Source organism: Ovis aries, chromosome 1 (genome assembly GCF_016772045.2).
Source record: "Ovis aries strain OAR_USU_Benz2616 breed Rambouillet chromosome 1, ARS-UI_Ramb_v3.0, whole genome shotgun sequence".
Taxonomy (NCBI): Eukaryota; Metazoa; Chordata; class Mammalia; order Artiodactyla; family Bovidae; genus Ovis; species Ovis aries.
The window spans coordinates 69,262,578-69,288,266 of NC_056054.1; the positions used below are offsets into that span (position 1 = coordinate 69,262,578).

The window sequence follows — 25,689 nt, forward strand, 5'->3', positions numbered from 1 at the left end:
CTGTTTATTCCACATTAAATTGTTACGTTCTGCTGCTGCTGCTAAGTCACTTCAGTCGTGTCCGACTTTGCGACCCCATAGATGGTAGCCCACCAGGCTCCCCAATCCCTGGGATTCTCCAGGCAAGAACACTGGAATGGGGTTGCCATTGCCTTCTCCGTGTTATGTTCTATGTAATCTTAAATCTTATTTTATGCATGTTTGAAAAAATGGACTAATTCTGCTTGGGCTAATTAAATTGGATTCATTAAATGGAAGAGGAGTAAGTTACAAGGAAAGATTTAATAATTCTTTATTATTTCAAATAAGATATTAAATCAGTTCTAAGAGCTGTCATGAAATTCCATATCTTTGAAAAACATAAGCAAGAAATCTATTGGCTGGAAGCAGTACTTAATTGCAAATTTCAATGTGACTTGATATTGCCATTTAAATTATCTTCTTGAGTTACATTGGCATATGCAAATTATCATGTGCTGATAAGTCAAGAACAATGACAGGGAATTCCCTGGCAGTTCAGTGGTTAGGCCTCTGCACTTTTCACTGCCAAGGGCCTGGGTTCTATCCCTGATCAAGGAACAAGATCCCACAGCCATGAGGCATGGCCAAAAAAAAAAAAAAAAAAAAAATCCTATCCTATTTATATTTATGCCAGTGATTAAACATTGGCATAATATAAAACCTTTCTATTTTTCATAACCCAAAATGTCATCAAATGGCAGATGAAAAGATACAAATAGGCTTGACAGTATAAATGAATTCCAGGTGCATATATCCTGTGTTAACTAGGCTGTACTAGAATGTACACACAAGCAATTGAGTTTTTTTAATATTCAACAAAGATTGGCTATCTTGAGTGATACAATGAGGAGTATTAACAGATTTAATAATACTGAGAAACCATCAGATGGAGCAGCTCATAGATAATACTGCTTTTTTGATTCTAACTTTGTAGGAAATAGCTTCAGGAACTGTCCAGATGTTAGCTCAAATACCTGACTAGTGTGGAATATAATACTTTCCAGGAATGATTATCATTTCAATTGTTAAAAAGAAATTGAACGGTTATGGCAACAGTTCTTTACCTGATTAAGACAAAATGAATTTGTCACTTCATATTTTGGAATTTTTGCTTTTATTGGCTTCAGTGTAATGTTCTGAAAGTGAAATTTATGAAATTCCTTAAGTAACAGTTGTTCCTTTTTTTTTTGAACTGTCTTAGTTGCACTGACTTAAAAGTAGGAATAAAAGAATCATCTCTCATTTTAGCTATATAAGCCAGGTCTTCTGTAGAAGTGACAGTGATGCAGTGTTTTTTTCATGCAAGGAAGAAAGGAAAAACTTGATTAAAGTTTAGATTTTAGTTTACCTTTTAAGGGGGAGGATGGTTTAGTAAATATAGGAAGTATGAAATGATGGATTCTTTACGAGCTGAGCCACAAGGGAATACTGAAGTGGGTAGCTATCCCTTCTCCAGTGGATCTTCCTGACCCAGGAATCAAACCAGGATCACCTGCATTGCAGGCAGATTCATTACCAACTGAGCTTCAGGGAAGCCATGAAATGACAGTTTGGAGTACTTTTTCACCATTCAAGCTAGAAAGTTTAAGAGAAATGATTAGTATTCAGCTTTTAAGTATTTTAAACTTTCATTAATTTCTTATCAATTAAAGTGTTTTTAAAGCCCCAGAAGGATAAATTCAGGGACCCAGACTTGCTTAAAAACTTGTACATATTGAGGTCTGTATTTGAGCCAGGAGTCTTAGAAATAGGACAGATTGTCATGTGCATTTTAAAAACTGGGTCTTACTGAATAAACAGGCTATATAGAATAATGTTTTTCAACCTTGGCAGCAGTACATTAGAAATCACCTGTAAAACTTTAAAAACAGTGTCCAGATATGAACTGGAGGGTGGGACCAGATAAATACAGTGTCAAAGGATCCATGTGACTAAAGTGCTGCCATGTTCGAGAACCATCAATCTAGGTGTTTTTGTTTGTTTCCACTTTCTAACTCTAGTTAAAATGACTTTGGTAAAAGGAAGAGACAGCTTATAATCAGTTTGTTCTATATTAAAATAAGTACCACACACTTAGATAAAAATGCTCAAAACATTCTTTGAAGGGGGCAAAATTTTTTTGTTCGAAGTGCTTGATTTTTATTTGTAGAACATTAGATGATAAACTTGGGCAGATTATTTAACATCTCTGGATATGCTTTCTTTCCAATAAAATAAGGAAATGACCTCCAATCACTTTTCTGTACCCAGTCCTTTATAACAGAAGTGTGATTTGTTTTTCTAATTTAAAAATCTTCAGTAATTTTTTTCTGCTATAATGGTATTACATTCTGGTTTTACATTATGTATGGTATTATATTCATATTCAGTTTATCAAGTTTTTAAGTCAGTATTGGCTTGCTGATAATATTTGGTATCTCTGGAGCATTGATCTCAGTGCTTTGATAGATGATTGATATTATTAACAACTCCTTCAATCAAATAGTTAACTCCAGATCTCTCTTTTTGATTCTGTGATTAAAATTTGTTTAGTTGGAAGTGAACACTTTCAATCAGTTTTATATTGAAGTTTTTAGGGAAATATGAAAATAGCCCACATTATATACTGTGCAAAATATTCATTTGTTCAGTAGTTAACATATGTTATCCAATTGGATCCTTATAAGGTAGGTATACATGTTATCACAGTTCCCTGGAGAAGTTAGTTGACAAGCAGATACGTTGTCACTGCAGTGCCCAGTTTTATTAAGATCTGACAGGGCTTCTTATGAAATGTGGTCTTAAGCTTGATAGTGAAAATATATATATTTGCCTTTTAATTCCAAAGGCCAGGAACTTATAAACAAACAGAAATATGCTCTCTTGTTTCTGGAAAGTCAACTATGTAAGAATAGAAGGAGAAGCAAAATACTGAGTTTTAGGCTATCATTATTTGTGTATCTATAGTCTGTAAGACTTGTTTGAGGCATCCTATACTTGGTGTTGGTTTTTTTTTTTAATTAAAATTCTTTGATGCCTTATGCTCATGTTTTTAGATTTTGAGGTGATAGTTTTTTAATAGTTGTGAGCTTTAGTTTTATATCAGAAAACTAAGATAATGCCCTTAAATTTTTCATCACAACACTAATGTTGTATTTTTATTATAGTTAAGAGTTTATATCATTGAATAATTTGTTTAGGTGCATATTTGGATAATTAAGATAGATATATGGATGTATGTATATGATCATATTAATGAAGTCTATTTTTTGTTTTTGTTATTTTGTTCGAAGCTGAAATCATAATTTCTCTCCTAAATGTGAAAGCTACCTGAATCTATACCCTCAGTCTTTGCAGTCTGTCTTCTTGCCTTCCCTTTCCACCTAACCCCTAACACTTAAAATAATATTTAGTGGAGTGACATTAAGATGGTTCATGTCATTTTAAATACTTAAAATTTTTAAATTAAAGCACGTCCTTTAGCATTTAGCAATTTTAACAATGTCCAGCATCAAACATTTTAGGAAAGAACAGTAACACATCCAGTGGAAACTGATGGCATTTCAGGAAGCAGAAGGTAACTATTAAAATTAGAATGTTAAGCTTGAATAAGATTTGGTGTTGACCAGCTTTGGTGCTCTGAAGCCTGAAGCAAATGATGCTCAGGTGGCTCATGAAAGCTGTCTTGGAGAGATGGATCAAGGCATTAACTACCAGTTTGGTGCTTTACTACATGACTTAGGCTTGTGATTGGGGAGGATAGCACCAGAGTGAATTGTAGGATCAAGAAAGAGGAACCTATGAACACCATGTCAGAGAGATCTCTCTTAATATCTACTCTACTGCCAGTGTCACCTGTAAAGGTATTTCTAAAGGTAAAGGAGGTACTATAAAACCCATTTGTTGCTATGTAGTTGAGGCTGTCAGATAGCTCAGAAGTAAATAGAGTATTAATTAGATGGGATCTTTATTATAATGCTTAGCAAGCAGAGCAGACTTTATCATGCCTAATCAAATAGCTTCACTTTTAATAAGACTGTATCCTCTCAGATACATTCCTTTCTCTTATAGTAAATTCTTAATTAATTAAGCCTCTTAATGGCTATTTGGTAAAAGATGGTTTTAGTATAAATGCTACTGCTTGTTTAAACCCTTATCTTTGCTGTAACTTGTTTCTTTTTAAACTTTCACTTATTCAAGCGGTTTACTCTAAAGTAACACATCATTCTTTTTGCCTAATAATCCAAGTTGAAATTTGTGAGGAGATATTTATTCCATTAGGTAGAAAAGAAAGTATCCCTTTTCAAAGCAAGTATCTCTTTAGAAATTTTGACTGATTCCAAGAGGGCAGAAACCTGGTAAGTGTAAGAATTTCTTGATTTAAGAAGTTGGCCGTTTTCTTAAAATCACTTTATTTCTAATATGCAAGACCTACAATTTAGATGATTTTTAAGTTGGCAAGTATTAAAATATTTTTATATACATTTGCAGAAATGTTTCCTAAATTTACTGGAGTAAAACAGAATGATTCTCCTAAAGAGAGATTACAGGTAAGTTAATTCTTCATTTTACCTTAGAATTTTAAGATTATATGGGTTATAACTAAATGGTTATAATTGTTTGATTTTATTTAAATGAAGAGTTGTCACTCATTTTTTAAAAAGATTTTTTTCTTATTTTTTTGTGTTGTCACCCATTTTTTCACTTAGATGTTCATAGATTTCTTCATAAAAAAGACTGAATAGGGAAATGATTTGGCTGCATTTTTCTAATAGATTTTTTTTTTTTAAAGTCAAACTGTAAGTAGAACAAGTTATAGTTTTGGCTAAGTCTTAAGGCTCTAAATACAGGAAGTCTTTGGTGTCCCCATATGCATGCAGTAAGGTGTGCACAGTAAGGTGGAATTTCTCCCCCAAAAGTAGTAGGGTGGTGGTAGTCAGAGTTTCTAAAGCTTATAATTACCATTTATTGATTTTAGCACATCTATGTTTGATTAGTAGTTGCCATGCTTTGAAAATGGTAAAAGTAATTTTATCTTTTACTACTAATTCTAGTTGTCATCCTCATAAAACTTTTAATCCTTTGTACCCATTTCAAATACAGAATTATAGGTATATACCTTTTATTATTCCCCTGGAGAAGAGAATGGCAATCCACTCCAGTATTCTTGCCTGGAGAATCCCATAGACAGAGGCACATGGCAGGCTACAGTCCGTGGGGGTCTCAAAGAGTTGGATACAACTGAGTGACTAACACACATCTTTTATTAAGGGCTCCTGGTAACTCAGACAGTAAAGAATCCACCTGCAGTGCAGGAGACTGGGGTTCAGTCCCTGGGTTAGAAAGGTCCTCTGGAGAGGGAAATGGCTACCCACTCCAGTATTATTGCCTGGAGCATTCCATAGAAAGATGAGCCTGGTAGGCTGCCGTCCATGGGGTTGAAAAGAGTCAGACCCAACTGAGCAACTAGCACAAACACCCCTTTTATTAGATCATAAGCTTATGTAAGAACATCTAACTCCAAGGGGAACACAATATAATACTATCTTGAAGGACCTCTTAAGAAGAGAGATAATCACACAGTTAAAGAGATTGTATGACTAAGTGCTGTAATCATCTATATTCATAATTTATTGAGAAAATGAAGGAGGAATATATATATACACACACACATACACTACATGAAGGAGGAAATGCTTAAAATGGGTTTTAAATTACAGAGAAAGGGAAGAAATGGTTAGGTATATTGACATACTGATTAGGGACTTTTTAAAACAGGTAGTAGCATGAAGCGAGTCAAAAAGCATAGGTGTGTTCAGGGAAATATGGTAGCAGATGGTGTTTGTATGGGATTAGTTGTCTTTGGAGATGTAATGGGGGGGCTTTGTACACCTAGATAAAGTGTTAATGTTTAATTTGCTAGGTAAGCATTAACTCTCAAAGGTTTTTGAGTAGGAAGAAGATCCAGATGATCTGTCTTGCCATAGGTATTAGTGGAAACAGAAAATTATGTCAAGTTATAAACAAACTTTGGAATCATACTCAATATAGCACATAGAATCCTATCTTTATGATCTGTTTGTGACCAAGTTTTTCTCAGTGTCACTCACTGAAGAATTTAATGCTCATTCAAGACATAAGAAGAAAGTATATTTATAGAATAATGAATAAATGTACATACTTATATGTTTCAGAAAGTAATGTTTTGCTGATTTAAATCTCAGCATTTGACTTTAAAACTTTGGGCTTGGGTCTCTATTATTGTTGAGATAAACATTCCTATGGCCTTAATTTTATTCAGGCTAGCCTAAGTATTCATACACTTCGATTATGCCTTATCAACTGATGATAATCCTAACCCTTTTATTCAGTGGAGGGGTCTATAGTTTAGCAGATAAGGTACCTGGGCTTGGGCACTGTAACTTATCTTGCCACTGAATAAATATGAAAATTTAAGTTACATCTAAGTCCTGTTGTCAACTGTGAAAATGAAAGTCACTCAGTCGTGTCTGACTCTTTGTGACCCCATGGACTGTAGTCCACTAGGCTCCTCTGTCCATGGAATTCTCCAGGCAAGAATATTAGAGTGAGCAGCCCTTCCCTTTTCCAGGAGATCTTCCCAACCCAGGAATCAAACTCAGATCTCCTGCATTGCAGGCAGATTCTTTACCATCTGAGCCACCAGGCAAGCCCTCTGTGAACTGTAAGTGGGGATAATAACTATATCAAACTCATAGGATTATTGGAGAAGGAAGTGGCAATCCACTCCATTTTTCTTGCCTGGAGAATCCCGTGGACAGAGGAAACAGGTGGGCTACGGTCCGTGGGGTTGCAGAGTTGGAGACCACAGCAACTAACATAGGATTATGGGCATTCCTAGTAGCTCAGCTGGTAAAGAATCCACTTGCAATGCAGGAGACCCTGGTTTCACTTTCACCTTCTTTCTTTGCATAGGATTATTGTGAGAATTAACTATATAAAAGGCTCACCCAAGTATTAAATAAATATTTATTATAGTACAATTTTTCTTAATAAGTAGTTAGTGAAGTGAAAGTGGCTCAGTCCTGTGCAACTGTTTGCAACTATACAGTCCATGGAATTCTCCAGGCCAGAATACTGGAGTGGTAGCCTTTCCCTTTTCCAGGGGATTTTCCAAACCCAGGGACTGAACCCAAGGTCTCCTGCATTGCAGGTGGATTCTTTACCAACTGAGCCAAAAGGGAAGCCCAATGAATAGTTAACAGAATACTCAATCAGAATTTGTTGATAATCTGTGGGTCAACCACCATGTGATTTTTTTTTTTTTAATAAACACACCCTCCATTTATATCTCTAATTCACTAAGGAAAAGGAGGTAAAGAAAGTGGATTAGTCTCTAGATTTGGTATAAAAGCTCAGTTTTTATTTTCAGTAAGTCATAGGAAAGCATTTGAAAATAGACAGCACTGTTTAATAACATATGTGTTAAGTCTGTATATGCTAGTAACTTAAGACCATAGACTTTGATGACTGACTCTACTTAAAAGCTATATAATGGCCAAGTTGTTTAATCTTTCTAAACCTTTTCTCATTTGTAAGATAGCAATAATTATACCTTATAAATTTGTGACTTTAATAACATATTCAAAGACAGTGTTAAGTTATATTCTGTTCTCTTGTATTTTTATTTTGTCATACTTATTCTGTGATTAAAGCTCTGAAAGATTTGTTTAACTCTGTCTTAACAGGTAAAATCTGTGCAAGATATAACCTCTGGGGTAACTAGCCTGGTTCATCAGACTGCATGTTCAAATGGAACACCACCAAACCACCACCAATTAGTATTTAATCATCAAGAACCAGAACATTCACAGAGTGTGGAAAACATCTCACCTTTACAAATTCTGCCTCTTTTAGGTAAGAAATTAATGAGTAAATAGCTGTGATTGAACAGTTGACTTCTAAATGAAAATGCCAAGGTCATCCTAAATATTATGTATCTGAAATACTGAAAATCATAACTAGTAAATTCCAGGGTAGAAGCATATTCCTTTATGCCCAAATGTATTCATTACATTTGAATGAAGGAAAATTGTATGTATAGTTCACACACAACTTACTTTCATACAGAGTGTATACACTGGCATATGGACCATACACAAAAACCTGTCACTGCTGTAGTTCATGGGCTTCCCTGGTGGCTCAGAGGTTAAAGCGTCTGCCTCCAATGCGGGAGACCGGGTACGATCCCCGGGTTGGGAAGATCCCCTGGAGAAGGAAATGGCAACCCACTCCAGTATTCTTGCCTGGAGAATCCCATGGATGGAGGAGCCTGGTAGGCTACAGACCCCGGGGTCGTAAAAAGTCGGACATAGCAAGCTCTGAGCAGACTTGTGAAATGTTGCTCTAATTTCCATGATGTTTTTGTGGGTTGGAAGAGTAGATTAGAATGGGGAAAAGATTGTTACAGACTTTAGAGGTAGAGAACTATTTAGAAACATTAAAAACAGTTTACAGTTAAAGAAACTTGAGCTAGAAATACTTGCCTAGTGGTAGTTCCCATTTACCAAAAACATCTTCCAAAACTGGACATTTTTATAATTAGATTCATTTGACTTTATAAATGTCTCATTTGTTACATCTTGTCAGAAGTGAAGGTATCACCTTTCTCATCATGGTTGTCCTGGGGAATGTATGACATAGGGAGATGCTTCTCTGACAGTGGTGAGCCCACCTAATGGGGTGCCTGAACCTTGACACAACACAAGGCCTAGACTAGGAGCAGATGTGAACATACCAAGTCCAGGTCTCCTTCTGTCTAGACTGCTCCCTGGTTTCCATTTGACCTTCCAAGGGCAGAAGTTTCTCCAAAGCAGAAGAAATTTCTAAGATGTTTTACTGAAGCACAGATGAGGAGGAACACGATGATCCTCCTTTATTGCTTCCAGTAAAAGCTCCCTACTGTTCTGTGTTAGAATATTCCATTTTGTATTTAACTTAAGTTACAGCTCTTGACTGGAGGAGTGGAGATAAGGGAGAAAATATCAGAGGCAACACTGGGATGTATCCCAGGAAGAAGAATAAATAAAGATCCAAAATATGAAATATTTATATCCATTCTTTTTAGAAAAAATATTTTTAAGGTCTTCAGGAGAGTAACTGAAGATGTAGTTGTTCTAAGTCATATATTGTCTTAAATACCATTGCTACATTTGGATCTTTTATTTTGCACACAATGAGCAGGTTCAAACAAGAGCTTGACAAAATCAGATTTTACATTAGGAAGAGATTGCTGCTTGCTATATAGGGGATGAACTAAGATGAAGATGCTCTGATATAGTTAGGACCAAGTAAAGAAGCTGAGTGCTGTAGTCTAGGAAAGAAACTATGATGACCAAAACTAAGGCAGTAAGTACAAAAAGGATGTGGCTAAATTAGATATTTCTGTGGCAGAATTACTAAGCTTTATTAGAATCAGTGTCTTACCCAGAGTATTATCCAATAGCTGGCTTGAAAATAAAAGGGATTTTTCATTTTGGACATGTTTGTGTGCTGAGTTGCCTTAGTCATGTCTGACTCTTTGTGACCCTACAGACTGTAGCCCACCAGGCTCCTTAGTCCACGGGATTCTCCAGGAAAGAATACTGGAGTGGGTTGCCGTGTCCTCAACACTTCAGGGGATCTTCCCCACCCAGGGATCAAACCCACTTAAATTTAAGTCTCCTGCATTGGCAGGCAAGTTCTTCAACACTAGTGCTATCACATTTAAGATATTGCAGAATATCTAATTGGAAATATATAATTAGAAATAGTTTTCTGGAACTAACAGGATGTAACAAGAACTACATTTAAGAATATATGGAAGCTGTTTGAAGCCATAAGAATGAAGGAAAAGATACAGAGCAGGAAGAGAAAGATCAATAACAAATTCTAGGTAACCAGACTCCCTCAAAACAAGACGTAATCACAACCTAGAGGAAAAGGGAAAATGGTATAATAGAAACCCAGCAGATACATTTTAGGAGGAAATCATCACAGTTATCAGGTCCTTGTACAAAGCATTAAAGTACTGTGAGGAATGAGGAGAGAAGGTTATAATTGGCAATGTGATATGCTGGGTTTTTTGTTTTTGCGTTTGCTTTTTTTTTTTTGCTTTTACAAAAGCTTCTTTTGTGGCCATTGTGATTGGGCAGAGGCAGATTCTTGTAAATTGAGAAGTAATGGAATCTGAATGTAAACCAGTCTACTAGGAAGTTTGTTGGTGAAGAGAATGGGAAGATGGCTGTGGCTTTAAACAGGAAGATAGGTATTTTGTTTTTGTAAGACTAGAAGAGAGATTGCTTTGTTTTGAATTTTGAATGTGAGAGATTTGAATATGTCTGAATGTCGGTGGGATAGGGAAAGGTTGTTTTCATTATAGCAAATTCATAGAGAATGGTGGGGATAGCTTTGAAGAAGAACAGACACTGAAAAGTAATGGAAAGAATGCAGTCTAAATGGTCTTTGGAGACTTCCCTGGTTGTCCTGTGGCTAAGACTCCATGCTCCCACTGCAGGGACCTGGGTTCAATCGCTGGTCGGGTAACTAGATCCCACATGCTACAACTAAGACCTGGTGCAGCCAAATATATATATATATATATGTGGCTGTGGGTGTGTGGGTATACATTTATATTTAACGGTCTTTTGTTTCTATTTTAACATCCTATCTATAAAATGTCAGGCTTTGACTAAGTCTTCAATTGGATCAGTTTCTGGTATTTTCTTCAATTTCTGCTTTTTTGTGATTGTTTAGTTCCGTCGCTCAGTCGTGTCCAACTCTTTGCAACCCCATGGATTGCAGCACGACAGGCTTCCCTGTCCATCACCAACTCCCGGAACCTACTCAAACTCATGTCCATCAAGTCCGTGATGCCATCCAACCATCTCATCCTCTGTTGTCCCGTCTCCTCCCACCTTCAATCTTTCCCAGCATCAGGGTCTTTTCAAGTGAGTTGGTTCTTTGCATCAGGTGGCCAAAGTATTGGAGTTTCAGCTTCAGCATCAGTCTTTCCAATGAACACCCAGGACTGATTTCCTTTAGGATGGACTAGTTGGATCTCTTTGCTGTCTAAGGGACTCTCAAGAGTCTTCTCCAACACCACAGTTCAAAAGCATCAGTTCTTCAGTGCTCAGCTTTCTTTATAGTCCAACTCTCACATCCATATGTGACTTCTGGAAAAACCATAGCTTTGACTAGATGTAAAACCATAAAAACTAGTAAAACCATAGCTTTTACTTTGTTGGCAAAGTGTAATATCTCTGCTTTTTAATATGCTGTCTAGGTTGGTCATAGCTTTTCTTCCAAGGAGCAAGTGTATTTTACTTTCTACAGTCACCATCTACAGTGATTTTGGAGCCTAGGAAAAGAAAGTCTGTCACTGTTTCCATTGTTTCCTCATCTATTTGCCATGAAGTGATGGGACCAGATGCCATGATCTTCATTTTCTGAATGTTGAGCTTTAAGTCAACTTTTTCACTCTCCTCTCTCACTTTCATCAAGAGGCTCTTTAGTTCTTCTTCATTTTCTGCCATAAGGGTGGTGTCATCTGCATATCTGAGGTTATCGATATTTCTCCCGGCAATCTTGATTCCAGCTTGTACTTCATCCAGCCTGGCATTTCTCATGATGTACTCTGCATATAAGTTAAATAAGCAGGGTGACAACATACATTCTTGACGTATTCCTTCCCCAATTTGGAACCAGTCTGTTGTTCCATGTCCAGTTCAAACTGTTCCCTCTTGACCTGCATACAGATTTCTTAGGAGGCAGGTCATGTGGTCTGGAATTTTCCAGTTTGTTGTGATCCACACAGTCAAAGGCTTTGGCATAGTCAGTAAAGCAAAAGTAGATGTTTTTCAGGAACTCTCTTGCTTTTTGATGTTTCAGCAGATGTTGGCAGTTTGGTCTCTAGTTCCTTCTGCCTTTTCTAAATCTAGCTTGAACATCTGGAAGTTCTCAGTTCACGTACTGTTGAAGCCTGGCTTGGAGAATTTTGACCATTACTTTGCTGGAGTGTGAGATAAGGGCAATTGTGCAGTAATGTGAACCTTCTTTGGCATTGCCTTTCTTTGGGATTGGAATGAAAACTGACCTTTTCTGGTCCTGTTGCCACTGCTGTATTTGCTGGCATGTTGAGTGCAGCAGTTTCACAGCATCATCTTTTAGGATCTTAAATAGCTCCACTGGAATTCCATTCCACCTCCACTAGCTTTGTTTGTAGTGATGCTTCCTAAGGCCTATTTGACTTCACATTCCACGATGTCTGGATCTAGGTGAGTGATCACACCATCATGGTTATCTGAGTCATGAAGATCTTTTTTGTATATTCTGTGTATTTTTGCCACCTTTCCTTAATATCTTCTGCTTCTGTTAGGTCCATACCATTTTGGTCCTTTATTGTGCTCATCTTTGGTATAAAGTAAAAATATTTTGCCCTAAAAGAAATGAAAGTAAAACTTAGGGAGGTGAAGAAGGTGGAAATTACCTGCCTTGAAAGATGAACATTTCTGTATTTGTTGTTGTTTAGTCACCAAGCTGTGTCTGACTCTTTTGCATCTGCATGGACTGTAGCCCACCAGGCTCCTCTTTCCATGGGATTTTCCAGGCGGGGCTACTGGAATGGGTTGCCATTTCCTTCTTGAGAGGATCTTCCTGACCTAGGGATGGAACCAGCACTGGGATTAACCTGGTCTCCTGCATTGCAGGTGGTCTGCCCACCATACCAAAGACCGGTCTTCATCTAGAGAAGGTGATGTTGTATATGTGGTGGGATTGGAAGGGCATCCTCTATTTTGAGCTCCTTCCAGAAAACCAAATGATTAATTCCAAGGAGTACTGCTTCCAGTGAGACCAACTGAAAACAGCACTTGACATAAAGTGTCTGGAATTAACATATAGCACACACGTGCATGTGTGTGTGCGCTCAGTTATGTCTGCCTCTTGGCAATACGATGGACTGTAGACTGCCAGGCTTCTCTGACCATGGAATTTTCCAGGCAAGAATACTGGAGTGGGTTGCCATTTCCTACTCCGGGGGATATTCCCAACCGAGGGATCAAACCCTCATCTCTTGAGTCTCCTGCATTGACAGGAATTCTTTACCACTGTGCCACCTGGGAACCTCAGAAAAGACATGATCTTCCATTTATTTTGGTCTTTACAAAATTCTCTTAATGGAAAAAATTTCAATTCCCTGTAAGACTATAAAAATAAGCTGGAACAGTTCATTGTTCCAAAAAGACAAAAAGTTTTGGGAAGATGAAATTATGAAGTCACCTGAAAAATGGTAGAAGGTAGTAGCACAAAATGGTGAATATGTTGTTCAATAAAATTCTTGGTGAAAATGAAAAATGTCTTCTATTTTTACTTGAAAACCAAAGGAACTTTTTGGACAATAGATTAGGTGCAGGTCATAAAGAACCTTGATTTCTAGAGACCTTGGACTTAATTGTAATGGTATAGTTAGTGGGGAACCAATGAAGATTTCTGGAATAAAGTCTGTGCTTAAGTCCAGTTAATCTGCCAGTATTGTGTAGGTAGTTGGAGGGATGGGGAATAGAGACCAGAGAAGAAGGCTAAAAATTAAGCTATTAAAGTAGTAGAGAAAAACTAAGTGATAGAAAAAGGGAAAAGTTGAAAGAAAGCACAAAGGTTGAGTGAGCAGGTCTTCAAAAGATGAATATATGCCAAGTTTTAATAACTAAAAGTGTATATGCTTTGGGGTTCAGTCCATAACCCAAGACTGGATATGGGTCCAGTTTGAGAGACCTGGAACACAGATGAATAACAGATGTCTGATGAAGGATGAGTTTTGTAGTGTTTTAAGGTTCCAGAGGGCATTCCTATGAAGTTGTTTTTCAGTCAGATCCTTGATATACTTGGCTTCTTTGACACTGTTCTCTTGATCATTACATCTCTGAATGTTCTTTACAGATACCTACATTTATCTGCCTGCTGTATATATTGATAGTACTCTGAGTTACATCCTTAAGCCTTTATCATTTTACTTTACTCCAGGCTTTTCTAGCCAGATTCTGAAGCACAGGCTTACTAAAGTAGGATCCCCTCTATCCTCAGCTTTCAGCAATAGGCTTGGAGCAGACTTCCTATTTACTCAGGTATGCCATACATTGATCATCTTCCACTTATTATGGCATGTAAACCCCTTCATGGATCACAGCCTTGTCGTGGCGAAGGGGCTTGTGTAACTCAATGAAGCTATGAACCATGCCGTGCAGGGCCACCCAAGACGGACAGGTCATAGTGAAGAGTTCTGACAAATTGTGGTCCGCTGGAGGAGGAAATGGCAACCCACTCCAGTATTCTTGCCCTGAAAACCCCACGAACAGTATGAAAAGGAAAAACGATATGACACCAGAAGATGAACCCCCCTGGGTCAAAATGTGTCCAATATGCTACTAGGGAAGAACAGAGGCCAATTACCAATAGCTCCAGAAAGAATGAAGCAGCTGGGCCAAAGCAGAAATGATACTCAGTTGTGGATGTGTCTGGTGGTGAAAGTAAAGGCCAGTGCTATAAAGAACCATATTTCATATGAACCTGAAATGTTAGGTCCATGAATCAAGGTAAATTGGATGTGGTCAAGCAGGAGATGGCAAGAGTGAACATCGACATCTTAGGAATCAGTGGACAAAAATGGACAGGGATGGGCGGATTTAATTCAGATGACCATATATATCTGCTGCTGTGGGCAAGAATACCTTAGAAGAAATGGAGTAGCCCTCATAGTCAATAAGAGTCCGAAATGCAGTACTTGAGTCAATATCAAAAATAACAGATGCGCTTTTTGATTCATTTCCAAGGCAAATCATCCAAAATGTCAGCTATACTTTATGTTGACTACCCACCCCAGCCAAAAAAAAAAAAGAAAAAGAAATACAGGGAGGTAAAATTTCAAGTGAAAAATGTTTATTTTACAGTGTTACAATTCTCCAACTAACGATACCCCAAAATTAAGAAGCATAAAAAAACTGTGTTTTTGTAGTTTCTAACATAGAAAGGGGGAAAATGTCAAATTGTGGAGAATCAAGATGAAATATATTAACTTGACTGTACTGTTGTAAAAATGTGTGCATCTAGATGATTCTGAACAACTGCTGAATGGCCTAACGGTGATGCCTCAGTCCAGTGATAATGACACAGTGATGTTAGAATCAGAGTATCAAGGTCAAATGCCAGTGCAAAAGGTAAGAATGATGTTATTTTTTTCTCACAGATCTTAAAGAAATTTACAATTGAATATAGAAATGGCACAGAGGTATTTTAAGTGCTAATTTGAATGAATTTTGGATCTCTTAAGACTAACTTTTGCCTATTTGTTAAAAAACAAAGTTAAACTGTGAGCAACACCTTTCCCCACCCTCTACCATCAGTCCTCATATTTGTGTTTAATTTTAAATTCTAGAATGCTGGTATTTGCCAGCTATCCTTATTTTAAAACATGTTATAAAACTAGCTTTTACAATCTATTGTAGGTGATTTCCTCATGGAGTCTTCTGTGCACTTAATCTCAGACCACACATTGATCAGTCTTTCAACAAGTATTCTAGATGTTTGGGATACATTAGATACATCAGGTACTATTCTAGCCATTTGAATATAGTTGTTGTTTTCCAGTCACTAAGTTGTGTCTGACTCTTTGTGATCCCATGGCCTGTGGCACGAAGGCTCCCCTGTCCAATATGCCCCGGATTTTACTCAAATTCATGTCCATTGAGTTAGTGATGCTATCTAATGATCTCATCCTCTGCTGCCCTTTCTCCTTTTGCGTTCAATCTTTCCCAGCATCAGAGTCTTTTCCAGTGAGGTTGGCTCTTTGCATCAGATGACCAAAGTATTGGAATTTCAGCTTTAGCATCAGTCCTTCCAATGAATAGTCAGGGTTGATTTCCTTTAGGAGAACTGGTTTGATCTCCTTAAAATCAAAGTGACTCTCAAAACTAATTGTCAGAAACTGACCATGAATGAGATATTCACATATGCCCTCTTTTTCTCTCCCTTCCTTCCTTCCATTATTTCCTATTGACATTTTGGATTGGATAAGTTTTTGTTGAGAGTATGGTCTATACATTGTAGGATGCTTCACAGGGACCCTCACTTCTACCCACTAGATGTTAGTAACACCCTTTTCTTCACCCATATGTGACAACCAGAAACTTTACTGACATCACCATATGTCTTCCCTGGGCAAAGGAGAATCACCCTCAGCTGAAAAGCAGTGCCTTAATTTTACCTCGAATCTAGCTATTGCCCCATCCCTGTAATTTGCCCCATCAGAAGAACCAATGATGTCTAAAATTGCTGCATCCCTCCAAAAGTGTTGATGGTGTGAGGAAATCAGGGTCTTCTACTACTTCTCTCTCTGAATATCCACTGTGGTGATTTCAGTTACAGTCTCTCTGCAGATGACTCAAATATATACTTCTAGACCTGGCATCCTGTGAGTTCTAATCCTTTTTGATTTCTCAGTCTCCTGAAGTCAAGAAATTGCTAAACTCTCGGTTTTATATTCAAGATGTTTCCTTTTCCACTTCTACCTCATAGACCAGGCCTTATTGCCTTCAATGTAAGCTCTCTGTAATATTTATAACTGCAGACAAACTTGAAACCCTCCTTGTTCGAATCTGTTTTTATTTATTTTTGGTTGCACTGGGGTCTTCATCGCGGTGCCCAGGCTTCTCATTGCATTGTCTTCTCTTGTGGAGTACAGACTCAGGGCACATGGGCTTCAGTAGTTCCAGCATGCAGGCTCTGTAGGTTACAGCGTGCAGGCCCTAGGGCATGGGCACAGTAGTTGTAGTACACGGCTTTAGTTGCTCTGTGGCATGTGGAATCTTCGCAGACTAGGGATTGAACCCATTTCCCCTGCATTGGCAGGCAAATTCTCATCCACTGTACCATAGTGAAGTCCCCGTTCTGCTTTTAACATTCTTTTAACTGTACTTCTTGATGTATTGCTCTGATCATATAATTATTATATATGAAACCTTCAATAGTTTCTAGCTTTGACTTCAAAATGAAGATTAAGCACCTTTACACTGTGACTCCGATTTAGCTTTTCAGTCTTAAGCATATGCCTATGTTCTTCCTTTAGTGAGGAATGCTTTCCATTCTCATGTCAAAATCGTATTCTTCTCTGTAATATCTGAAAAACTGTCCCATACTCCAAGCCCAAATATGAACTTTCCTGTTTTAGGATCTGCCAGAATTTTATTGCAGTTAAATAGACATTTTAAGGACAAAACCAGAGACCAGGGTTTCATCCTCCCTTTATTTCGTACTAAGAAACGCTGGACTGGAAGATAGACAAGCTGGAATCAAGACTGCTGTGAGAAATATCAATAACCTCAGATATGCAGATGACACCACCCTTATGGCAGTAAGTGAAGAGGAACTAAAAAGCCTCTTGATGAAAGTGAAAGAGGAGAGTGAAAAAGTTGGCTTAAAGCTCAATATTCAGAAAACGAAGATCATGGCATCCGGTCCCATCACTTCATGGGAAATAGATGGGGAAACAGTGGAAACAGATGGTGATTGCAGCCATGAAATTAAAAGACGCTTACTCCTTGGAAGAAAAGTTATGAGCAACCTAGATAGTATATTCAAAAGCAGAGACATTACTTTGCTGACTAAGGTCCGTCTAGACAAGGCTATGGTTTTTCTTGTGGTCATGTATGGATGTGAGAGTTGGACTGTGAAGAAGGCTGAGTGCCGAAGAATTGATGCTTTTGAACTGTGGTGTTGGAGAAGACTCTTGAGAGTCCCTTGGACTGCAAGGAGATCCAACCAGTCCATTCTGAAGGAGATCAACCCTGGGATTTCCTTGGAAGGAATGATGCTAAAGCTGAAACCCCAGTACTTTAGCCACCTCATGCGAAGGGTTGATTCATTGGAAAAGATTTTGATGCTAGGAGGGATTGGGGGCAGGAGGAGAAGGGGAAGACAGAGGATGAGATGGCTGGATTGCATCATGGACTTGATGGACGTGAGTCTGAGTGAACTCTGGGAGATGGTGATGAACAGGGAGGCCTGGCGTGCTGTGATTCATGGGGTCGCAAAGAGTCGGACACGACTGAGCAACTGAACTGAACTGATACTACCATGTATTACCTGTTATGTTTCATGTCTCTATCTGAAGGCGATATTCTTTAACTGACTCGGTAGAAAAGTGAAGTGTGAAACTAGTATTTAGCCCATTCCATGGGTAGGAACAAAAACAGGTTTTATTGGCAACATATAAGAAAGACTTCATAAATACAACTGGGTGACCAATGGTGAAGGTGGGTGTGTGTGTGTGTTAGGGGTGAAGAAGGATGTTTGACTCCTTTAATAAAATATATTATTAAAAGTTTACTTTTTTTGAAAAAATGCAGTACCGGAAGATTTTCAACTGCATAAATTTCTGTTGGTCAGCCACTGATCTTTACCTTGGCCTGTCTCAGTTAAGAACAGCGATCACAAGCAGTTAATTCTTTTCTTCATACCAAAGAAAGGAAAACAAAGCTATGTCAGAGGGTTTTCAACAAATACTGTACCATTCTTACTTCTTACAGTCTTTATGCCATCATCTTACTTTGCCTCTGATTAATCACTTGTATACTTGCTTTTGTTTTTGCATAGAATTATAATTTTTTTTAAGATTGTAACTTAAGTTTTGTATTGAAATATAGTTGATTTATAGTGTTGTGTTAATTACTGCTGTATAGCAAAATGATTCATATATACATATATATATAATACATACACACATACATTTTCCATTATGGTCATAGGATATTGATTATAGTTGTGCTATACAGTAGGTCCTTGTTCATAAATGTCTTGATTACAGTGACCAGTTAATTTTTATATTCTTTATAGATTTCATACCCTTAACATATGTTTCATATTAAATTGAAATAACTGTCAAGCATGCTGTTTTAATTTGCATGAATAACTAGATGAATAGATAACTAGATGTTTTAATTAGATGAATAACTGAATTTAGCTAATCTATTATCCTATTTTTTTCTACTTTAGTAACCTTTAACTTTAGTAAAATTACCTAAAGCTTTTGGAATCTTTATTTTTAATTTTTATCAAAAATAATATTTTTCTTTCAGATAGTTGACATCTTTAGATGTATACTGAATCAAATATTTGTTTTAGGATATAAAGATCAAGAATGCAGATTCTTGGAAAAGTTTAGGCAAACCAGTCAAAACATCAGGTGTACTGAAATCATCAGATGAGCTCTTCAACCAGTTTAGAAAAGCAGCAATAGAAAAGGAAGTAAGAGCTCGAACACAGGAACTAATACGGAAGCATCTGGAACAGAATACAAAGGAACCAAAAGTATTTCAAGAAAATCAGAGGTCTGTAATTATTTGGATTAGTGTAGACTTTGGGAGATACAGACATGTATTTTAAAAATATATTAAATTTCTTTTTTGTAAGTGACTATATTCAGCTATTTAGTAGACCACGGAGCAAATTATATTTAGAAAAGCGAATTTTTACTGATTTTTTAAAAATTAAGTAGTAATACCTATTTTAAAGGGGATATAAATAATCAAGTGATTAAAGAAGCTATTAAAAATACTAATATTACTAAATTATAATGGTATCATTATTTTTCAGAAATGTCTTATTACTGTTTCCATTCTATGTATAAGAAGATAATGGTAAACTTTGGTCATAATTTTCCAAAACCTTCCCTTTGTTAACATATATTGCCCTATGTAAAATTTGACATCAGAAATATTAAAAAATAATGTCATAGCATATGAAGGACATCTAGAACACTGCTTTATATTTGTCGTTTGACAATGTATCTTCATTATAAAAAGTTTTAAGGAACTTGAAACCTACTTTTCACTTTACTGTTTCTTAAGGGACCATGGCTTCACTCTAGAATCTTCTCCAAATAAAATGCAAAACAAGTGTCTTGGAGAAGAACAAAAAGAAGATCAGCAGTCACAGGAAGCTCAAGATAAAGGCAAACTGTGGCTTCTGAAAGACCGAAATTTAGCACGAGAGAAAGAGCAAGAGCGTAGGAGAAGAGAAGCAGTAAGTGAATTTTAGTTTACTGAATCTAACAAAGGAAAGATTTAACAGAGCAGTGTCTTTACATGTTCAAAGATGTATTCTAGGTGGTTCTTCAGTAACAATTACCTCTTTAGTGTGAGGAGTTAACTTCTTTAGTGAGGATCAAGTTCATTCTAAAATTAAGAGAGTAAAATTAAAATCTCATAGTCAAATGACACAAGCATAGTATAATAATAGAGTATCAATCCTCAAGCCTTTGGGTTTGAACTTTGGGTTCAAATCCTGGTTCTTCCATTAAATAGACCTTAGAGCCTGGGCTATTCATTTAACCTCCTTGTGCCTCAATTTCCTTATCTGTAAAGGTAAAAGGTGAAATGAATTTACTTGTATTAAGCACATTTGAAAATGCCTGGCACAAAGGTAGAATCACTTATTGTTGTTATTCTTGAAAAACCTATAAACTACCTGTGAATTATGGCCAAAAGATATGCCATCTTAGTCAGTGTTTAGTTCAACTCTGCATCAAGTTATATGTCAGTTATACCTTGATGAAACTGGAAACCAAAAAAAACAAAATTTCTGTTTAAGGTGTCCTTAATATATAAAAAGTGTAGAATTCTTCCTTTTATCTGTGGATTATTTAGAAGTGTGTTATTTAGTTTTCCAAATATTTGGAAATTTTCTAGCTAGTGAAAATAATAGAAAATTAGTGATTTCTAATTGAATTCCATTGTGGTTAGAGAACACACAACATCTTGAATTATTTTAAATTCACTAATAAGACTTGTTTTATAGCCCAGATTACGATCTACCTTGGTAAATATTCTGTATGCACTTAGAACAATGTGCATTCTGCTTCTGTTGGGTAGGGCATTAAACAGGACAAATTGGTTGATAATGTTTTTTCAAGTCTATTGAATTCTTGCTGATTTTCTGCCTGTCTGTTCTATCAAATATGGAGAAAGGGCACTGGTACCTATGATGATATAATTATAGGCTTGGCTTTTTACCCTTGCAATTCTATCAATTTTATCTCCTGTATTTTGAAGTTGTTCTTAGGTGCATAAACATACAGGACTGTTATATCCTCTTGATTAACTGACCCCTTTTCATTATAAAATGACTTTTTTTATTCCACATAATATTGTTTTCTCTGATATATAACAATTTCACCTTTTTTAAGACTAGTGTTGGCATGGTGCAAAATTTTTTTCCTTCCTTTTTATTTATCTGTGCTTCATATTTTAAATTATTTTCTTGCAACCTATAGTATAGTCTTTCCTTTTAAAAAAAATCCAATCTCTGCCTTTTACAGGAATGTTTAACCAGTTACATTCAATACGATTATAGATATGGTTACATTTGAGGCCATCATCTTATTTTTTATGTGTCATCTGTTCTTTTTTTCTCCGCACTCTTTTAGATTAATAAGCATTTTTATGATTCCTTCTTTTTCTTTATTGGCTTATTATAACTCTTTGTTACTTTAGTGGTTGCCTTATGGTTTATCATATATTGATGGTTTAGCTTGTCACAGTCTTCTTTCAACTTATATTACATCACTTCACATTTAGTATAATATCCTTAAAATAGTGTAGTTCCACTTCCTCCCTCCCAGCCTTTAGGCTGTTGTTTAAGCAGTCAAATTATCTCTCAAATTTTAAGTGACATTAAAAAAAAACTTGTCTAGTTACCGTTTGCAGTGTTTTTCATTCATTTAGATCTAGATTTCCAAATGGTATTATTTTCCTTTTCCTTTAAGGACTTCCTTCTAACATTTCTTGTGGTATAGGTCAACTGGTGATGAATTTTTCCAGCTATTTTACATCTGAAAATATCATTATTTGGCCTTTGTTCTTCATTAATTTTGATAATTAGTACTTTCTTTTTAAAATGTTTTAGATTGACAGCAAAACTGAATGAAAGTAGAGTTCCCACATGTTCCTCCCCTTTCCCCTACCAATACACAGTCTCTCCCACCATTAACATCCCACATTAGTGTGGTACATTTGTTACACAGTCTATGAATTAACATTGCCACACCATTGTCAATCTTGGTTTACCAAGCAGAGTCCATAGTTTGCATCCGAGTTCACTCTCTGTGTTGTAATTTATGGGTTTTGACAAATGTATAATGACATACTGTTCTCCTTATGTTCACCCCTCCCTCCTAAACCTTTACAGCCACTGATCTTTTTACTGCCATAGTTTTGCTATTTCCAGAATGTTGTATAGTTGAAATCAGACCACTTGAAGTTGTCCCATCTCAGACATTATAGTCATCATATCTAGAAGTTTGATTTGGGTATTTTTAATGTTTTTAGTTAACTCTATTAAACTTTTGAACAAATAGAATACAATTATCATAATTGTTTAATGGGTTCTCTGCTAATTCTAATATTTGTCACTTGCATGTTGGTTTCAATTGATTGATTAATCTCCTTTACAGATAATGTTTTTCTCTTTCTTTACTTAACCTGGTAACCATTGATGCCAGATATAAATTTTATCTTGTTGACTGCTGGATATTTTTGTAATCCTGGAAAGGTCATGTGAATTCACAGGTCATACAGAAATACTAGTTCCAGAAGAAAAAAGTCATTGGCTTTTGTCTTTAGTGTTGACTGGGCTTACCAGATGGCTCAGTGGTAAAGAATCCGCCTGCCAATGCAGGAGACACAGGGTTTGATGCCTGGGTCTAGAAGATCCCCAGGAGAAGGAAATGGCAACCCACTCCAGTATTCTTGCCTGAAAAATTCCATGGACCAGAGGAGTCTGGTGGGCTGCAGTCCATGGGGTCACAGAATCAGACATGACTAAGTGACTGAGCACACAGGCACACAGGTAGTATTGATTATGATACAAATGAATTTCCTAGGAAATAAAACACAAGTTTTATCGGTTTATAATGTGAAGACAGAAACAAACTGTGTTGACCAGTGTTGTAACATATGATGGAGTTTGCTTTAGAGCAATATGCTGTTATACAACAGCAGTCCCCAGTCTTTTTGGCACCAGGGACTAGTTTTCTGGAAGACAATTTTTCCAGACTGGGGTGGGGGTGGGGTGCTTACCAGATGATTCAAGTGTATTACACTTACTATGTACTTTATTTCTATTATTATTACACTGTGATATATAGTGAAATAATTGTACAGCTCATCAAGATGCAGAATCAGTGAGAGCCCTGAGCTTGTTTTCCTGCAACTAGATGATCCCATCTCGGGATGGGAGACAGTGACGTCTGAAGTGTGTTGCTTATGTCCAGTCTACTCCATAATCTCCAGTCTGTGACCTGGGGGTTGGGGATCCCTGTTACAGAACTTTCTACAATTATAGGAATGTGCTTTACTCAATCAACTATAATAGCAGCTAGTTACATGTTATTAAGGGCTTAAAACGTGGCTAATACAACTAAGAAAGTTAATTTTTCATTTTATTGAATTTTAATAAATTTAAAGAGCAAATTTTTATATATATTTTTGAAGTTCCTTATTAAAATTTAAGTAGTACTTTACTAGAAGTATTTCTCTAGTGACCTAGGAATTTTTCCTTTTGGTATTCACAAGAGCCTGACTGTAGCTACCCACAAGTGATATCTCAGCAACCTTCTTGCTACCCAACAACCCAACTAGGTAATCTGGTATTTCTAAAATCCAAGCATTTTTCTGGAACCCACTGAAACGTGACTAGAAGTGCCACCTCTAGCAGCTTGACAATTAAAAACTTGACTTTGGAGCTACCTACTATCATTCTTGACACTCCAGACTCTTAGGCTGCAGCTTCTGGACCAGACTGGTACTGTAAATGGCAGCAATAACTTGACATCTAGCATAAGCTCCCTAGGAGAGCCTCTCCTCTGCCAGTTCCCTTGACCCAAGTTTTGATCTTAAGTTTGAATGGTTGAAGTGTATATTAGGACCACCGAAAAAGGAATATCCAGGTTATAGAGTCAGCTGCAGAAAGCTTTAATATTTAAATTGTGGTATCTAAGGTTAATTGGTACAGGCAGTATCCAGTTTGACATCAATCAATATCCACAAATTCAGATTTAGTCAAGATGGAAGATAATCTAAAATAAAGTACTTTTAAATAAAACAAGTTTCATTACATATTTTTGGAACTTTGTGGTAAGTCTGGATACTTAGAGATAAGAGTATCAGTGATATTTAAACCAGGACAGTGTATCCAACATTCACTGGAGCATTAAAATAGAACTTCTGAGGACTATTAGCTTGGGCTAGACATTTTGTATCCTAATAGCTGGCACTAGGAAAATAGCTGGGGTTAAGATCTAAGAATTTACCCTTGTCTCTAAATCGTATTTAAAGACATTTTCATAGTTTTTAAGAATCACACAACTTATTATTAAATAATATCCTTTTGGTAGCCAAGTCATAATTCCAAATCTTCCCACATAATCAAAGAACACTGATTCTCATCCAGGATGTCAACCAACTGGTTACAAACTGGTGCTACTACTGTGAGCTGTTACTGTTCACTGGTCTTAAAAAAAAAAATTGAACTTTCATAGTTGGTGTCATTTTACATGTGGCAAAAACTAACTTGTGTCTCACGGACATTTAGAGAAGTCTTCAGAGTATAGTAAGAAAACATTTGTTTCTTTTGTCTTAATTTAGCTTTTCCTATACTTTAGCTTATTTTATTTAGTTTTTTAGCATTTAATAAACAAAACTGTGCTGAATGTTATACATTCAGTCTGGTTGCTCTTCATAAATACCTGTATATTAAATAAACTTGGTTAGGTAATTTGCCTTAGGTTACACAGTATTAGGCAGAATCATGACTTTAACATTACATATTATAGTTCTCTCACAGGGGTAAGATACTAGTTCATTCAGAAAATAATTTTGTGTGTCTAGTCCTGTGTTGGTTAGAGAGATACATCAAACCATGTAATCTTAGTTCACGTGTAGATTAACACTGAGAACTTTCTTACTTGGAGAGATAAGTTAAACTTGTTCTTTGTGCTCTTGTAAGTTTTAATTTTTATTTATCATGTGAAAGATATTTTAACAAAAATCAGTAGTTGAACAGAAATTAGAAGTTATGTACAAACTCATTATGTTAAATGAAGTACATTGATTTTCTGTGTTCCAAATATTGCATTATCATTTTCTTATATAGATGTAATACAATGAAGGCATAAACTTTTTAAGTAACATTTATATTTTCTCTTCTTTTCTACAGATGGCTGGTACCATTGATATGACTCTTCAAAGTGACATTATGACAATGTTTGAAAACAACTTTGATTACAACTCAGTTTTTTGATTAACCATCAACTTAAATGAATTATAAAAGATTAAAAAGCAAATGGTAAAATGATTGCTTTCCAACACCAAGATACCAACTTATATTGTATTTTGACTGCTCTAAGATGATTAAACAATTTTCAGTTACATTTTTTGTTAACTATATGTTCATTTTTTTAATGACATCATTTATAGGAAATTTTATAGTTTGGGATACCTAAAAATTGAATAAACTCCCAAATGTTATTCATTTTACCAATATTCTACTATATATTATAGGTCCTATCTAAGCAATGAAAATCCCAAAAGATGGTCCCTTCTTGTTTCAAAGATGGTCCGTTCTTGT

At 36.3% G+C, this 25,689-nt stretch overlaps 1 protein-coding gene across 1 annotated transcript in view; it reads left to right on the forward strand.

Annotated features, from left to right (window-relative positions):
- The window catches only part of BRDT (bromodomain testis associated), a 47,748-nt gene extending 22,386 nt beyond the window's left edge, over window positions 1-25,362 (forward strand). The window contains exons 12-17 of the mRNA XM_027973729.2: window positions 4,492-4,550; window positions 7,728-7,896; window positions 15,121-15,227; window positions 19,189-19,394; window positions 19,914-20,088; window positions 25,279-25,362. Of these exons, the coding sequence (XP_027829530.1) occupies window positions 4,492-4,550; window positions 7,728-7,896; window positions 15,121-15,227; window positions 19,189-19,394; window positions 19,914-20,088; window positions 25,279-25,362 (800 nt within the window). The remainder of the gene's footprint in view (window positions 1-4,491; window positions 4,551-7,727; window positions 7,897-15,120; window positions 15,228-19,188; window positions 19,395-19,913; window positions 20,089-25,278) is intronic.
- The last annotated feature ends 327 nt before the right edge of the window (window positions 25,363-25,689 follow it).